Source organism: Eurosta solidaginis, chromosome 3 (genome assembly GCF_040869045.1).
Source record: "Eurosta solidaginis isolate ZX-2024a chromosome 3, ASM4086904v1, whole genome shotgun sequence".
Classification (NCBI taxonomy): Eukaryota; Metazoa; Arthropoda; class Insecta; order Diptera; family Tephritidae; genus Eurosta; species Eurosta solidaginis.
The window spans coordinates 190776047-190794988 of record NC_090321.1 but is presented as its reverse complement, the minus strand read 5'-3'; the positions used below and the strand labels follow the sequence as shown (position 1 = coordinate 190794988).

The 18942-nt window shown below is 35.1% G+C and overlaps 1 protein-coding gene across 8 annotated transcripts in view; it reads right to left on the bottom strand.

Moving 5' to 3' along the window:
* Sema2a (Semaphorin 2a) overlaps positions 1-18942 on the bottom strand; it is a 387211-nt gene that overhangs the window by 223489 nt on the left and 144780 nt on the right. Inside the window, exons 1-2 of one of the 8 annotated variants that reach the window (XM_067774346.1) lie at positions 6246-6374; positions 599-1071 (exon numbers count right to left, since the gene is read on the bottom strand). The exons of 1 other annotated variant lie outside the window; for it this stretch is intronic. In XM_067774346.1, the coding sequence (XP_067630447.1) occupies positions 599-740 (142 nt within the window). In that variant the 5' untranslated portion in view covers positions 741-1071; positions 6246-6374. Of the gene's footprint in view, positions 1-598; positions 1250-5829; positions 6375-18942 lie in introns of those variants that run through there. 6 more of the 8 variants (XM_067774344.1, XM_067774341.1, XM_067774340.1 and 3 more) reach the window with 6 other exon arrangements.

Genomic DNA, 18942 nt, shown 5'->3' with positions numbered 1-18942 from the left:
AAAAATTACCGGATCGTAATACAATTGGGTACACAAATTTTCCCTATAGAAGAAAATATTTCCAGTAAAAATGGACGGGATCGATTAAAGACACCGGCAACTTAGATATAAAACAAGTTTAAAAGGGTCGTAGACTAGAATAATAAGCTATAACTTAGCAAAATATAGTTTTGAATCAATGATATTTCACTTATCAAGTTTGATTGTAAGAGGAAATGGGGAGACATTTCTTTTAAACGGGCGGTGCCACGTGTTATGTAGAAAGGTTATTTATCTGAAATGAAATGTACAATTGAAGCTCACGCTGAGTATATAATGTTCGGTTACACCCGAACTTAGACACCTTTACTTGTTTTTAAAATATCTTTTTCTTGTTGGTTTGTGAAGGTATTAGAAAATATACAATACAGTTCGTTAGGTATTGAAATGGGAAGCGAGGAGATACGCTTAACTTAAAAATTTCCGATTTTTGAGTGAGCTCCCTATTGCTCTAAGTGTGCGATAGGAAACTTAAACAAAAAACAATACCTTTACCAAAATCAAATAAATACAATTTAAATGTGCATATATTATTTGTTTATCTTTTTTTTATTTTTACCTCGTTTATGTTTCACATATTTCGTGACCTCGTTGCTGCAGCACGGCTGTTCGTAGTAAAAATTCCATGTATTCTCATAATCGCAGGATATATGCGGCACACAGTGCAACAGCAACAACAAAATAGTGTTAACGAACAACATTGGTGCTGCAGATGGAACTTTCGCTATTGTTGTTTTTTGTATGGTTAAGTTGGTCGCCGCAATTAGATTATTGTGGCGTTGGGGCTTTAGTTTGGGGGTGGCGCTGTATGCGTTCTGGCTACCCAACTTTTTTCCACACAAGATTTTGGTTATTATTTTGCTGTTCGGTTTGTTTACGGTTTTTTCACACACTTTTTTGTGATATTTTTATGCACTTTTTATTTGCACTTTTTTATATATGTATATGTATTGTATTATAATTTTTTAAGACTTTTGTTTATGTGTTTTTGTTTTAAGCTTGCATTGTTTTCTCGTTATTTATACAATATTACTATTTATGACATTTTTAAAATATACTTATACAATGTTTGCATATGTGAGCGTGTCTACATATGTAAGTACACGCATTTACGCGTTTATGTTTTTTTTTATATCTATGTGAAATTGTATTTTTGATCCTTTTTACCTTAGTGATAGAGCGTACGTACGTGCCTTTTGCCTGAAATGGCCTTTATGTATAAATTATAGATATATAACTTATTTGTTTACTACTTAAGATAAATAAACGACGTTCATTTATAATATTTATTGAATTATTATGTGCTTTTGTTGCTGCTGTGGCCTTTGTTTTTGTTTGGTTATTGAATATTTATATACAAACATAGGCCTTACAGAAGAAATTGGTAAAGAAAAACTTTTGTTATTGATGCATTTTTTGTTTCTGTTTTTTTTTGTTTTAGTATAATACACGTAATGATTTTATTTAAAGAGATTTAAAATGATACATAAATATTTAAGTATCACATTTATTTAATTTTGCTATAAAAAAAAGTATTAATAACCACGATATTTCCTTTTTAAAACCGAATACAACAGGAAGAATGTGTGAACGCTACCGTGCGTTGAAAAGGTTAGCGAGACGTCTTTCCAGGAGGGGAAAAAACAGAGGCAGAAAGGCGTGCGTGCGAGAAGCTTGAGCTGCTAGCCATTAGGAATAATGCCTGCCAATTGTTGCCAAAAAATCCGGCGACAGACAGAAGGTTTTAAGCCCGCCACAAACTCATGTAAAACGGAAACGGCACTTTGGTAATCGATTATGGAGGGAACACTTCTCCAAGATCGAGAGAGCTATGAAACGAATAGGGAAGATGATAAACCCGATCCCGCAATCGGTGATAATGGAATGGATGTCGGGTTCGAATATGTCGAAGTAAGAAAAGCGATAATGTCAGGGAACGTACCCAAATTACGAGACCCCTTTAGGGGGGAGGGGTTTCTTTAGGTTTTACACCTGGTCACAGGGTGGAGGGGAGGGATTGGGGATTTGTCACGTAGTCAATAATTTCTAGAAAATCTTGCAATTTTTTTGTAGAATTTATTTCGCGTGAAAAATTTTCATGAAAAATCATCAGAAAAACGTGCACCGTAATGCAGTGGCGACGTCTCCCTGCATGTCCTCTCCAGGAGACCAAAAGAGATCTTATGTATCGTGGAGCAAAGCGCGGAGTGGATAAACATCGAGGCTGTCGACGAGGAAAAAATAATCACGTCTGAGGAAACTCCTGATCCTACTGCTCCCATAATCTACGATGTATCCCAGTGGCTTGATGCTGGAAGCGTATTGTTTATAAAGTTGAATTAGATGAAAAGAAATAAAAAAGGAAAAAGACTTTATAAATTAAGTTGTTGTTCGAATATGTTTTTAAATAAATTTTTTCTTCTTAATGTTATTAACTTGTAATTATATGTTTGCACGTACGCTTCGCTTAACGCGACGGGTGCCGAATAATTAAAAGCAAATATAAATCAAATAATTTTTTTTTTTAATTTTGCAAAAAATAATTTAACATCATACTTATGAGGGAGGAGGATAAAAAGTTGTAGAAAATGGGTCAGGTAGTTTGGGTACGTTCCCTAACCAGATTAAGGGACAAGAAGGCTGCGAGCGCTAATGAATTGCCTTTGAAACTATTGAAATACGGTGGTGGAGAGCTGGTAAAACACATACATCAACTTATATATATGCAGAATATGATCATACGAGTGCATGTCCGTTGATTTGAATTTAAGTGTACTTTGCCCAGTCTACAAGAATAGAGATCCTGCAAACTTCGTCAACTATCGCGGAATCAGCCTTCTTAGTATTGCAAATAAAGGTTCTTTCAATTACGTATTTCATTGGATTTACTTCGCGGATTATTTTAAAATGAATAATTGCTTTCAATTATTTGATAATTTTACTAATTTTTAATAATGCGCTTGCTTTAATCATTGGACTTAGTTTATTTGTTAGTTAAATTTTTTACTAGTTTCCCAATTGATTTTAACTAAAGAAGTACTTTAAGTTTTCATAATGCTTCAATAAAATGTTTAATCCTAAAAAAACGACTGGGTTAAATGCTTTGATTAAATAAAACCCAAATATTTTAAGTCATGTAATCAATTCTGATTACTTTAAATTTTCTGATTGTTTTTATTTGATTTGACTATTTAGTTTGAAATTATTTGTAATAAGCTATGATTTTTAATTTTATTTTTTTCAAATTGAATGATTATTTTGGCATTAGATAATAAATTGTTGTACAGGAGTTTATACCTCTAGTCTATTACAATTTAAAAATGTGATTTTACAAACATTTTATTAAGATCCTAAGTTTTTGAAATAAATTAAATTTAATTACTGAATGTCAGTTAAAAAACAAAGGAAACCGAAAAAAATATTTGAAAAAAAAAATATTATAACTTTAACTGATGTCATTACAGACAATCAAACAAACAACAAACTATACTTAAATAAATAAATTCAGTATATTTGGAAATCATTTAATTATAAAGCAATCGAAACCTGGCAAATGTTATAGTTGATCATCATAAATATCGATTTAAATAACTTAAGAATGTTTTAAATTTTTTTTTATTTTCTTGCCACATTGTATCTTTTATGCACAATTCTCCATGCGGTCCAAGTTCGTTACGTTCCCACAAGGGGTGTATTGGGTTTGCTTTGTCTGCTTCTAGATTAGTTTTAATTTTATTTTTGGTGTAAAAGAACTCAAAGAGCAAACCACAATGACAGCGCAATAAACAAAAGGTACAAAAATAAAAACAAAGAGAAAACTGGTTTCAAAAAGGTATATAAATGTGTAAGTATGTACATATCTATGTATACCAGTACAAGAAATGACCGCAAACAAAAATTTAGTAGTGTTTTCATTGGTACTGGAACAACTGGGAATGCTTAGGTTGATACAGAGCGGTGCACCGGCTTTCAAGAGCGAAAAATTAACACATGTACGAGGTCTGCTGTAGAAGTCTGGACGCTAGAGATACTTGAATTCTTTCTTTAATTTAACAAAGATTTTATGCCACAGTCAGGACTGTGTAGCATTGCGACTAAGAAGTCACGGCGAAGGGTGTAGCTGTTTCTGTGAGCTCTATTTCAACGATGTTTAAGTATTTTGTTGGAGAAATAATGAGGAACATTTACTTTCGTAGGCTTGTGACTTGGGTTTGCAAGTTCTAACTGTTAAGTAACCTTATATGATTTCACTTAAAAATTTTTGAAGTAGATTCGATTCTTTATTGAACCAGATAGATCATTTCGCAACTTATTGGGCGGTAAACTTAAGTGAGCGTGTAGATTAAACCGCATCAGTGTGTTGTCAAAAGTGCTCAACTGTAAATCGAATTTGTACTTCAAGGGCTGTGAAAGACTTCTGAAACGAAAATCAGCAAGACCCTTGATAGCTGTGCTGATCTCGAAAGCGTTAAAGGCAGCTGGCTTGATGCTACAGGACAATAAATAAATGAATACTTGGCGCTATTTAATTCCGAGGATATTAAGGCCAGGCTTCTCTTTCAATTTTCCATTCGCTCCGTTTTAATTATACTCAGCTGAGCAGAGCTCACAGAGTATATTAATTTTGTTCGCATAACGGTACCCCGTAACGGCATAAACTAACCGCGACAGATATAGACTCCATCCGTCCGTCTGTCCGTAAACACGATAACTTGAGTAAATTTTGAGGTATTTTAATGAAATTTGGTATGCAAGTTCCTAGAAAATCGTCTCAGATCGCTATTTAAAATGAACGAAATCGGACTATAACCACGCCCAATTTTTCGATATTGAAATTTTTGAAAAACGGAAAAAGTGCCATAATACATTATCAAAGACGGATAAAGCGATGAAACTTGGTAGGTGGGTTGACCTTATGACGCGGAATAGAAAATTCGTAAAATTTTGGACAATGGACGTGGCACCGCCCACTTTTAAAGGAGGGTAATTTAAAAGTTTTGCAAGCTGTAATTTGGCAGCTGAGTATGTAATGTTCGGTTACACTCGAACTTAGCCTTTGTTACTTGTTTTCTCTACAAATTGGCCAGACGGAAGTACTCAGCTTTGTAGCTCAATAAATTTTCGTCTTATCTAATTACAAGTTGGAGGTCTCTCAAACCTCGCATTAATATCAATTTTTTTATTTTTGCATTTAAAGTTCGTGGGTCTATTGTGTTTTTCTACTCTTCCATCGAATGTTTCCTGTTTATAGATTTTCATGCTTTAGGTAGATCCAGACGCCGGCCTTTGCATGTGATTCGCGGAGTTGTACTCTGTTATTATGGTTGGGTTCTGTGTTAAATATATTCCCTGAGTTATTGTCAGATCATAGTTTTCGGCTTAAATATTCGATGCTTTTAATGCTGTGCTAATGTTGTATTTATGTTTCCCTTCCGTTAGATGTCCTTGAAAAATCATTCCAGTATACATCAATAATCCAGGTCCGCTTGGGGATTTTTTCATAATTTTTTATTTAAACTATTGAGTGAGCCATATGTTATTAGGCAAATGATAGAGAACACCGATTTTGGTAAAACATATATTTCCCGGCTTTTTGTTGCTAAGTCTAGTCGTTTTAAATCAATGAATTTTTATGGAACATATTTTTTTAAATGCATAATTCTGGCAACTTTGTTTACACGCTCCCATATGCCGGTTAATCGTGAGAGAGGAGTGCACACACTATGTATGCATGTGTATATTTAAATATATACAAAATTTAGGTAGATATACACTTGAAGAGGCAAATACCTTCACAAAGCAACCACATAAAAACCAGGAGTTACATTAATATTTTTGTGTATGTATCTCCATGCTTATTTGAAACAATTTTATTGTTGTTGAATAAATGATTTCATTATTAATTTAACTTCTACATCAATAAAGGTGTTAAAAGTTATATTTTGGACCTCTTTATTATTTTTTTAATTTTTTGGCCCCGCATGGTACTTTTATATTTGCACATACACTGGTAAATACACACTTATGTATGTATATATATGCTTTTGAAAATTGGTGGATTGCTCTTCCTAATGCATTTTTTATTATTTTTTAAAGCAGGCACGTAAGTATGTATTTTGCATTTATGGAAAAACTCCCACAAAATAGCACTGAAAAATTTCAATTATATATGCATATACAACTTATATACATATATATATATGTACATATGCATTTTATATAAACCGCATGAATTCACTCAATCCGTTTACAAAATACTTCCAATGCTCTTAACGCTACAAAGATCACTGAACCGATTCTACAAATACGACCTGCTGCAGTCCCTTAAAACGTCTGTAGTGATCTTCAAAAAGTGTTTCGTTACTCATTTTGTTTCAGAGCTATTTACAAATACCATACAATTCCAATGAAGTTTGTTTATTTTGTGCAGCGCAAGATCATGGAACGCGAGCATAAATGGAAATATGTGGCGATATTGTACACGATTCAGAGCGGAATGCAAGTGACTGCGAACGAGCAGGTATGAGTAGTAAGTAATGGGTGTTGCCACTCGACAGTATTTTATGTACATAAAATGCCAAAAAATCAGTTTCTAAAAATTTGTATGCAGATAGGGTAGATCAAATATACATGGCATTAAATTACATAGTATTGTGGTTAAATTTTAGTTGTATACATTTTCTTAGGTTGAAATTATTAAAAAACAAGTAAGGGTGTAACCGAACATTATATACTCAGCGTGAGTTTCGGATAATGTACTTTTCTAATCCTACTGAGGCATATTTTAAACACAAACTATTTCCAACAAAGTAAGGGAATCTAAGGGTGCGTGCATGTCAGAGATGTGATAAGCGATAAGAGCGTCGATAAGAGCAACGACAAGAGCATAGCGTCGAGCTTTAAGCCCCCATTACTGATACTTAGCATAGACTTGACTTGGCGTAAACTTGGCAACTTAGCCACGATTATATTCCACTTGGCGCATAAAATCTGGCATCATAATCAGCGTTGAAATTTATTTTTAAATAAATGTCAATTTGTATGACAAAATGTCAAAATGAAATGGAAACAAACAAATGGCATCTCAAAATGTAAACGTCACTTAGAACTTACATAGAAAATCAAAATTCAACAGACTTGCAAGTCAAGTTAAGTTTTGAGTAATCAGTAACATGCAATGTTCATTTAACAGAACTGTAAGTGACAGTTGGCAAGCCAAGTCAATTCTATGCTAAGTATCAGTAATGGAGCCTTTAGTTTTGTGTGGTGTATATAACAGAGCTGCGATAAGAGCGTTAGTTGCATTTGCAATTTAAGTTTTGAAAAGTGAACAGCTATAATATTTATAATAATGAGCGATGAGTGAGAGGAAGAAAATATGTTGTTTTTGACGCCTACTGCTTCATATTATCATCTAAATAATACTGCAAGGGAAAAACGTCAGTTTTTGGCGCATCCTATAAACCAAGAAAGACTAGAACTCGGAGAATTTAACCATGTCTAGAGTAGTTTGAGACAGGATCAAAAAAATGAGAATGACAAGCGATACATTCGATTATATTCTGTCTCAAATTTCGTATCGACTGCAGTATAATTGGCAAAACTGGCACAACAGGCCAATCTTGCAAGAGGAGCGATTGGTGCTTACAATGCGGTACGTACGAATAATTTTATTGGAGAAAAATTAACAAATTCATTGGTAAATAATAAAAAAAAAGTTAAATAATATTTGGAATATTGTGAATCTAAATTGGATATTCATTGTTTTGTGCATTGTCATCACATCAAGCCGTGGTGTTTTCAGGGGTACATTCAATATAAATAGCTATTGATTTATTAACCAGTTCATGTGTCAGCTATTTTCTAGTTTATGCAATGAAGACATATTTTTCAGATGAGGTAATAAACTTTTAAAAAAACAAAGATCTTCATCATCCTCATCTTTTTTTGCTCTCTTTTCTTGCAGAAATCGAAGTTTTTCCTTTTCCGTTTCAAGCAATGCATTTCCAATACATTTTTTCTGAACGCTTGGCCTTTCCTGGTTTTCGAGAAGAATTGAAAGGTTGGCGTGAAAATGATGGAGCTTCAATTTCTCTAGTTTCTTTTGAAATGGAATTTTGCATTTCATTTTCATCATCATTTAAAATTTCATCCATAAAAGATTTCATAGATTCATCTTCAACTATCGCTGGCAAGTTGCTGGTGGATTTCCTGGCAGTAAACTGTTTTATAAAAAGGACAGATTATCAAAATACTGCCACGAACCATTGTAATCCGCCAATTCAGCAGAACCAGATTTGCTTGCCAACGTAGTTCTATATTTGTCACGTAGTCCTTTCCATTTATTGCGAACTACGGGTAATACAATAATAAATAAACAATAATGCCACAATTTATCCAAAATGAACTTGTTGTGTTGATTTGCATCTTTTTGATCCCAAATTGCAGGTTTTAATAAAATTAAAGAAAAAAAAAAACTTTTTTAAAAATAAGCTTTTATTATTTTGGTTAATAAAATTAACTAAAAAGTAAACAATAAATTGACTCTAAAGAAATATAACACTTTATAAGTTCATTGTAAGCTTAAACGATAATTAGGCTTTTTCGTCTGCGACAAAAAAATTGTATATTGTACATAATTATATATTTTTAACATTAAAACTTTACACCTAAATTATTAAATCTTACAGTTTATATCACAGTCCTAATTGTTCTAATAAAAAACGTGTTAAATTTTGATGGTATAATTAAGAACATTTAGGATCTCATTTTCTTGCTATCGCAATGTAACACGCTTTTATTAGAACAATTAGGACTGTGATATAAACTGTAAGATTTAATAATTTAGGTGTAAAGTTTTAATGTTAAAAATATATAATTATGTACAATATAGAATTTTTTTGTCGCAGACGAAAAAGCCTAATTATCGTTTAAGCTTACAATGAACTTATAAAGTGTTATATTTCTTTAGAGTCAATTTATTGTTTACTTTTTAGTTAATTTTATTAACCAAAATAATAAAAGCTTATTTTTAAAAAAGTTTTTTTTTTCTTTAATTTTATTTTTTACTTTTTAGTTTGTTTTATTAACAAGTAATAGAAGCTTGTTCTTAGAAAAGCTTTAAATATAAGTAAAGGAGGTGAAACAAAAACACATATTTCAGTTACATCTGCGTATAATCAGAAACAATATAATATAGAGGCATTGCATAGACGAAAAATCGTGTGAGGCAAGCTTCACAAAATTCTAATAGGTCACATTAACCACTTACCACAGCAGAATTTGTTAAACTACCACTGTCTGTATTTGTTATTTAATAATTATTTGTACACTTTTTATTCAGCTAATGTGTTCAGAATTTTAACTTTTACTCACTAAAACCCCAATCAGTGTATTTCTGTGCTTAAATTATGTTAAAAATTGTGTTAAAGTTTTTGGTGTGGTGAAAGTGACCTACTAGAATTTTGTTACGCTCCGCTGCTTTCCACCGAAGTTCGCGCATGCAATATCTTTATATTCAAAAATTTTTGGTATAATGCGGATTGGAATTTATTAGTACACATTTTATGCGCAGCAACTTCAGCGGTGTATTCAAAGTTTAAAGCATAGTAAATATAAGTATTGAAGTCATGGGCCTGGGCATTCGCGCAATTTTAGTGATGTAAATTGCATGGCGCCAGCGCCAATGCGGTGCCAGCTCAATGGTAGCTCATTGACGAAATGACTCCAAGCGAATTTTTGACGCTACTTAGTAGTGAGTGCGTAGTACATTTTACTTGCGCTATTGAGTGAAACGACTTTTGTGTGTCAGGCACGAGTTTGGTGTTATTGGCGCTCCTGGCAATGGTGACACTGAGCTGTTGACGGTAGCGCTGGTAGTTCAGATTTTGAATCAGAGAAAGAATTGATGACCCGTGTAAATTATTATGGCTTTGGCCGTGTAAATTATTATGGTGTATTTGTGTATTTTAGATTTAATGCACAATTAATATATGTGTGTTTGAGCGGCCAAATAATAACAGTAGTATTGCTAAAGTGCTGCTTAGTTGATGGAATGTCGCTAATTTCCTAGCGATGATCAGTAGATTGTCAATATTTCGTTCAACGGACGCGCGAAATTGCCACATCTGCTCAAATTTTCCAAGATTTTCCATTCTTGATTTAACTTAAGCTGTTATGCCAATATTTTTCAGCCAGCTTTTTTCAAATAGGCAATTTTTCCAAAAGCAAAATAAATTACAGAAAAGATTACAGAGTTAAACAGCCTTAAAAATTCAGCTATGTTGGTTATACACAGAAATACAACAGAGGGTTGTGTCTCCGCTTTTCGCAAGCGTTGAGATTCACCACGCGTGACACGAGTGATTCACCAAGTCCAAATATCACAATCCACGGATGGGTACCGGCGGGTTTGTATGGGACTTAGGCTGTTATGCCAAAGTAAATGCAAATCTTTACCGATAACTGTGTTATCGATTAATTTATCGAATTCTAACAAAGTAATATTGCATTGTCATCAGAGTTATACATGTGTGCAAAATTTCAGCTCAATCGGACACCGGGAAGTGTATCAAATTTAACTTGCAAGATTCCATTACAGACAACAAAAGTGAAACTAAATAAAAGCTTATAAAATACTGCACTTATAAAATCTTCTGTGTCCATCATCGATAATAGCGAAGAAATTACTGACCTACAATTTCTACGCTCTTATCGATGATAGCGAGCGAAAAGTGAGTTAGCGCGCTGCTCCGATATGCACACTTCTATTAAAATACATGCATTAATTTTCTACGCTTCGCTCTTATCAACGCTCTTAACGCTTATCGCATCTCTGACATGCACGCAACCTTAATTCGAGTGTAGCCGAAATTGGATTTACGCTGCTGTTTATTTTACATATTTATTTACACATCTGCATTTTATGGAAACATAACTAAAACTCCAAGTTTTCGAGATTTTTCAATATTATCAAATTTGGTAAAATAAGGGTTGATCGTAACGGCATAAACGAATCGAGATAAATATAGACTTCCATATATCTAGTCAGGAGCCATCCCTCCATCCGTCCGTGGGCGGTACGACGCCCACTTTTTAAATTTTATTCAAGTTTTTATCAAGAGTCTCAATGTCAATCCACACTTCAAGTTTCAACATTCTAGGTGTATTATTTACTAAATAATCAGGTTTTTTGTGTTTTCCAAAATGCTATATATATTAATAGTGGGCGTGGTTATCATCCGATTTCGCTCATTTTAAATAGCGATTATACCAAATACAAAATTTCAATTAGATATCTCAATACTTACTCAAGTTATTGTGATCACAGACAGACTGCCAGACGGACGGACATGGCTTAATCAAATCCTTTTTTCATCCTGATCATTTTTATATATGGAAATCTATATTTATCCCGATTTGTTTAAGCCATTATGATCAACCGTTATGTTACCAAAGTAAATATACTCTGTGTGCGAAACACGCTGAGTATATAGGTAAATAAGCCATGCGCATAGGGGGCTTAAAATATACCCGCGGTAGGTATGCCTGTCGTAAGAGGCGACTAAAATACCAAATTGATTCAAGGGGTTGTGTAGCGTAACCCTCTCAAGGGGCTGCCAGCGCAATATATAGCCTCCAACCCATTGTTAACCTCTCCTACCCGTGGCGAACCCTGTTTCATTAACAGCCGATGCTCTGGCAACCCCGAACTCCTGATGGATCTAGGAGGTGGTAGGGTGGGATAACCCAGAAGGTTCCATGTGGTCATACTAAATCGTTCCCGAAATGGTCCGGCTAGTACCCTTACCGTGCTTGTTAACGGAACGTACCGTATCTGCATCCGGCAAATGACCATCAACATCGGTAACACTCCTCAAGGCCTTAGGGGAGTGTCCTTATCGCTTAAACAACAACAACAACAACCATGCGCTAAACATTGTCAAGCATTGCACAGATCACGTTTGCCATGATGAGGAATGCAGCATTGCAAAACAAAGAAGGGTTGGTTAATTATAGAGACTGAACGCTACCGTGATTTCAAAAGAGAAGTGTGAACCTTTTTCGGCGCAGAGAGAGATATGAATACGTAGATTTTGAGCTGCATCGTTAATAGTAGAGGCTTGCGAAGGTAGCTCAACAAACTTAGCGCAAGACATAAAGTTTCAAACACGTGGCGAATTATTGAAAGAGCCTCAACATAGTGTGCTTATATTATGAAACAAACAGGGTAAAAGTGCCGCCACGTCCTTAAAAAGAACTAAGTACGAAAAAAAACCGACACAAAGAAAATACTATCGGTAGAGCCTGAGTGTTCTTTGCACAGCACACAAGAAGGGGGAATTCGCCTTGTTGATATCGCATATAACATCCTATCAAGCTTGCGAAAGATTGAGGCCCATCGTGATTCCGCTGATTGGACCGTGAAAAAACCGGCAAAAATAATTAAAACACATCACCTCTTCGTCGAATTTAAAGTCGCTTTGCAAAGCACGAATAAGGGCTGCCTATATGACGGTATGTTTCAATTCGGTTTCTCTATAAACTTTTACGGCTGTGCGAAATGACTTTGAGCAAGACCACCAGCTCCATCAGAATCCGTAAGGACTTCTCTGAGCGGTTCGAAATTAAACGAACTTAAAACTAAAATCTTCTCTCTGCACTCAAAAATAATGCCCTACAAGTCACTTATTGTGCTAGATGAGGTGACTCTGGTAGTGTTCAAGAGAAAAGTTCTTCAAAAGATTAATGTGCCTCTACGCGTCGGAGACGGTGAGTGCCGAATGATGAGCTGTACGAGCTTTAAGCAGACACCAACATAGTCCAGCGAATTAAGACACAGCGGCTACGCTGGCTATGTCATATTATGCGAATGCAAGATGATGCTCTGGCCAAAACCGTTTTCTAATTGGAACCCGCCTATGGAAGCAGAGGAATAGGGCGGTTCGCTGTAAGGACCAGGTGGAATATCGTTTTCTTTGCATTGGTGTCAATTGGCGCCAGTTAGCCCAACGAAGGTACGATTGGTGCGGCCGGCTGGACTGTCATAACTGTTTAAATGACTAAGCGCCATTTAAGTTAGTGAGAAAGAAGAAAAAAATACGTTTTTAAGCTTTTTTAAATGTGTGTGTAGAATTTTTTTTTAATTTTTAAATCAATACAAACACTGAAGTTCCAAATACTGCATTTCTATTAAACATGTCTGTGCTATTAGCTATAAAACGTGAACTAACGTACAAACAAAGATATATAACCATCGGTATAAGTGCGACAATTGTGCCTGATCGCATAATCTCAGTTGCATCAACTGCAGTAACCAAAGTCGTGGCGGCATACTCTGCAACGTTTGGTGGCGCAGACAGTTCAAGTGAGCTTCACTAAAAGGCACAGACTACCCACCAGCTACCCTCACTATCTCAACGATAACGATACAATTCATCATGCAAATGCAGACTGTAAACTCTAAGCTTAGTAGCAGCAGTGCAATCGTGTATGCAATTATTGTAGTCAGAGTTGGCGAATGAATGTGTACTACGGTTGCATATTGGTGTTTGTGTTGATTGTTTAAAAAAAAAACAAAATCTGCAACAGTGGCCACATCTGTTGTAGCAACAATAATTACGCTAAGTATGTGCTGGAAACTGATGTGGCCCGCAGAAAAAGCAGTGGAAGTGGGTGGTGCAGTGTTGCAACTGTGGCTACCATATTTATTTTGTGGTGTTTTGCTTCTTGTATTGTAGTTGGTTTATTGATGATTTTTCCTGGTTTATTCGTATACTTTGTTAATTTTTTTGATTATCATTTGTTTTGCCTTTCTTTTCTCGATATTGTTTGTTTTCAATTTTTTGTTACCATGAAACTTTTCAATTTGAAACCTTCATATGTATGTACAAGCCTATATACAACCACAAAACAAGCGCTCTCTCGGTGTAATTGTCTGTTGCCGTTTTTTGTAGTGAACTTCTATGAGCAAAGTGTGAAATGGGCGTAAAAATTAATTTGTTTGTATGCTCACAAATGCTCACACATTTCAAACCGCTCGATGGTAGCGCACTGTGAGACAAAATTTTAATTTAATTTACTTCTTTTCAATTCTTGTAAAAGAAGCGAGTCCCAAACCACAAAGAAGTAGCGGGTGCTCTTTGCTTAAACTAGCGTTCAACACCTTACTACCGAAAATTGAAAATACTGGTTGTCAAGCCACAGCATATTTTCACGACAAGGCTCTGACAGCAGGTTAATTAGTCACTTTGTGATAAATATCTTCGAAAGTAAACTGAATTGGAACCAACATTTCGAGTAGGTATCAAAGTAGCCGTGAGTAAAATATGTGAGTTGAAGTTAACGGTAAAGCACTGCCCTCCACAACGATCGTAAGATCCATCTTATTGATGTTTATTGGAATGATTTTTGTTAGCCCTTGTCATATTTCGTTTGGAGACAAATCGGTTTCGGCGTTACGCCATCATCAGTGTCAATTTTCGTTTTGAATGAAACCAGTTTGCCTTTAAACCAAATTTGACAAAGGATCATGGAAAATCTTTCAAATATACATAAATTGTTCACCCTGTTGGACAATTAACAAAACAAAACGAACCTAATATTCTATAGCATCGTGGTTTGGTGGCTGGCTCTTGAAGGACATTGTATTGTCTGCAAGATTACGAAAGTGAGGCAGTAAGCTGCAATGATTATATGGAAACTTCCTTCTGCAGAATTTCATACAAACAAACGCTTTGGAAGTTATGCTCTATCAACTACCGATGGACTTCAGAGGTGAGCTCTAAGCTAGTTGTAATGCGGTTAAGACTGAATGCAGAGATTTTCAGGGGCTAAATTTGATTTGAGAACGATTTCCGACAGCCTGTATCAACTCTATGCTACACCGATCCACTCTATAGAAAAAAAGTATTGCATTAGAGTCGCAGAGAGGCAAATTAGAGGGACGTTCTCTCTACTTAACGTCCTCAATCCAGGGTCGTTTTCACGGCTGAATCCGAACCTTATGTCAATGTTAGCAGGCTACAAAACAATTCTTACGAAATACCCCACTGTACCTCAAAGCAACAAACAAACACATTTTCTACCTATCTGCATGTCTGGCATGGAGTATGCCATAGCGGCTGGTGGCTGTTGATGAAAATTCAGAGCAAATATACAAAGCTTTATATTCCCGCATACGAAAAATGTGAAATAAAAATGATACAGTGTCAAGCCTGTGGTTGAGCAGACGATGCGATTAAAATTCAGACAACCCAACACACAGTCATACCATGTACCAGACTTTCTCTGTATGGCTGTATATGTGTGTAGGGTACTTTCATTTGCATGTGTGTACTTTTGTGTGACATATGAAGTGGTCTAGTCAAGGTTAAAGATAGTGAATTTTTTATAACATAAAAGCACTTTTGCTAAATTAAGGCTGCTTTGTCCTTGCAAACATTCTTAGCGGCATGAATTTCCTATATATGTTTGTATGTATAGAGTATTAAAATTGAACATCCTTTTTCGTTCAGTGACGCGAAAAATGTATAAAAAGGGATAGAAATTCCTAAGCTACTAGAGAGAAATAAATTCAAATTGTTTCAAAATAGTTATTAATTTCGAAAGTTGTGAAATGGGAAACCTGCTAAGGTCTTAGATATATTGTAAAAACATCTAGTAAATCGTAGAAGTTCAACTCACAGCCGAAATGTACGCAACTTCTGCAAGCTATTATACAAAGCAATGATTTGCAGTGCTTAATATTCTGTCAAATAAAATTCTAAGATAATGTAAGTAAATGATATTTTATGTATATTGGAACGATTTTCCGTCATCCCTTGTCAAATTTGGTTTCGAGACCAACCGGTTTCGGCATGCGAGTTACGTATAATTCCGCTACTCTACCAAATAAGGTCAATAGCTCGCCAAGTTATATAAGTGCAGAGTCAGCAGCAGACGATATTGACCAATTCATTTTAAAAATCACAAATAAACAAAAGTATTAATATCCGGTCTAAATTAAAGTTGCAAACTGGCAATTCTGGGAATTCTGCTATTTAACAAAATATTAAGTACACAGCTAGTTAATTCTGCTTAGTAAGCAATAATATCATTCAGTTAGCAATAAGTATTAATATTATTATCAGCAAATTGTAAGTTTCATTCTTGATGGTAATAAAGTGAAAGTTCAGTTTTGATTCAGAGTTACACCCTAGTCAGTCGTGTTGATTTTCTTAGCGTATTCTGCCTTTGGTTTATATCTTCCTTTTTAAAAAGCCCCGCCGCGACTTAAGCAACGAATCTGGCGCAGTCGAAAGTCCTTTTAAAATAAAAAGGATCGGTTACGGAAAACGTTCCCCTTAAAATATATAATACTAATTAACACCCGTATACAATCCTGCGATTCCGTAGTCAACTCAGGAGTTGGCCGGACCCTCTATGATATAAAATAAATAAAAACAAAATAAAACTTGCTATCAGCAACAAAAAGTGGCAGTGCAGTGATCACAATAAACTTGTAGAACACCACCCACAAAAGATTGAAATAAGTGGCAGTGCAGTGATCACAATAAACTTGTAGAACACCACCCACAAAAGATTGAAATAAGTGGCAGTGCAGTGATCGCAATAAACTTGTAGAACACCACCCACAAAATATTGAAATAAATGGCAGTGAAGTGAACGCAACAGGATTGCAGTGCACCACCCACAAATAGCGGACATAAATAAAAAGTGATAGTGCAATAAAAAAAAAAAAAAAAATAGGCACAGCAAGGCAACGAGAATACGACTTAAGAAGGGTAATGGCTCAGGATCCAGCTCAACTAATAGATGTAAACCTGGTGGAAGAGCTGGCCAGGCGAGAACAGCAAATAGAGCAGCTTAGAAATGCCTATATTGAGTTGCAACAACAACGGCAACCTCAAAGACAGACAGCGGACCAACAACGAATTGATAGACTATTTAAAAGCATCAACCAACTTCCTATATTCACCGGCCAAGGCGATGTAACAGTGAATTCATTCTTCTGCAGTACGGAATATTTACTATCAACAATCAACGATGAAGAACTGAAGAAGGAGGCAGTAAGGACAATTTTTTATAAAACTGTTCAAGGCGAAGCAAAAAATGTCATCATTAACATACCTCAACCGGACAACTGGGGAATGATAAAGGACACATTAAAAATGAGGTTCAAACCTGACAAGGAGCCGCATGAAATATACCGGAAAATAACTAACCTGCGGGTAAATACGGTGAGTGAACTAGCGGTAGAATTACAAAATATAAAATATAAGGCAGATGAATTGATTGTGTATTATAGAGGAGGACAAGGTATCGACCTCACCAATATCGAAAGTTTGTTAGTAAATACGTCAAAAGAGATGACACAGGGTACCTTGTTAGATAAAATATACGAGTGTACACAATTAGGGGAGATAATAAAAATTATGAACCATAGAAGATTTGAGGATACATGCATACGACCAGAATACAGGAAAATAAATAGAAGAGATGAAAGGTCAAGCTACAGGGAATGGACAAGGAAGAATCTAAATACAGACCGATACGACTACCAAAAACCTCAATATACTACTGATAAAAATACAGGATATCACGACAAAACTTCAGGACAAGTAAGACAGAATTTTAATCAAAATACTTATCACAGGCAAGCTAGCTCAGGGCAAAACAGGCCACCCCACCAATATTCAAACCCAAATAAAGACAATATGTCTTACCAAAGAAGGCAGGGACCTTCAAATAATCCCCAAATCTCGGGAAATTCAGGACAACTTCACAGGTTCCCAAAGGTAGGAAACCCTAGGCCAAATTCCGGCCAAAATCGCTGGAATCAACCTAGGCAAGACCGAGAGGAACCGATGGAAGTTGGCAATATAAATAAAGAAAAACAAGAAGATTTTGTTGAATTAAATTCATGCGAATGTTGCAGAAATGAGGACAATAAAAGCCTAGTTAATGATGAAGAGCAAAATTTTTTCGAGGGACCAGCTCGGACTGTCTTCCCACCATAACTTTAACGTTTAAAAAGAAAAAATTTAAAGCTCTCATAGATACTGGAGCAAGCATAAGCTTAATTGACAGTAGTATAAATGATTTCAAAAGAATTTTATTAAAAAAAGCTATTACATTTAGCACAATAACTAAAAGCGATGTTATTAAATATGAGGTGCTTACAGATGCACCTAAAGAATTCAATCTTCCACATTATGCAGAAATAAGATGGAAAATGACTCAGCTAAGAGGTCGAAAGTATAGTTTCATTATAGGCATTGACTTACTTAACTGTTTCAACACAACAATAAATTTGGTGGATGGTTGTATAATGCTAAATAAAAGAACCACCTATTTTGAGAGTAATCCGTATACCAATTTAGAAATTCATGCATAAGAAGCAAACGAATTCGATTGGGGTAGAATTAATATGAATCATCTTAACAAGGAAGAAAAAGAAGAAGTAGTAAAAATCGTAAAAAGATTTAAAAATTTATTTTTTAAAGAAGGAGATCAATTAACCAGCACTACGAAGGTAGTACACGAAATCAGGACAACGACAAATGAGCAAATAAACAGTAAGTTATATAGATACCCTCCGCAACATGAAGTAGAAGTACGAAGGCAAATAAAGGAAATGGAAGAAAAAGGGATTATTAGGAAAAGTCGCTCCCGATATTCCAGTCCTTTAATTGTAGTACCAAAAAAAATCGACAACTCGGGAGAAAGGAAATATAGAATTGTGATAGATTACAGAAAACTGAACGAAGTAACAATAGATGACAAATTTCCTCTTCCTAATATTAATTCAATTTTGGACAAACTGGGTAAAGCACAATACTTTACAACATTAGATCTAGACAAAGGTTATCACCAAATCTTAATAAGGGAACAAGATAGAGA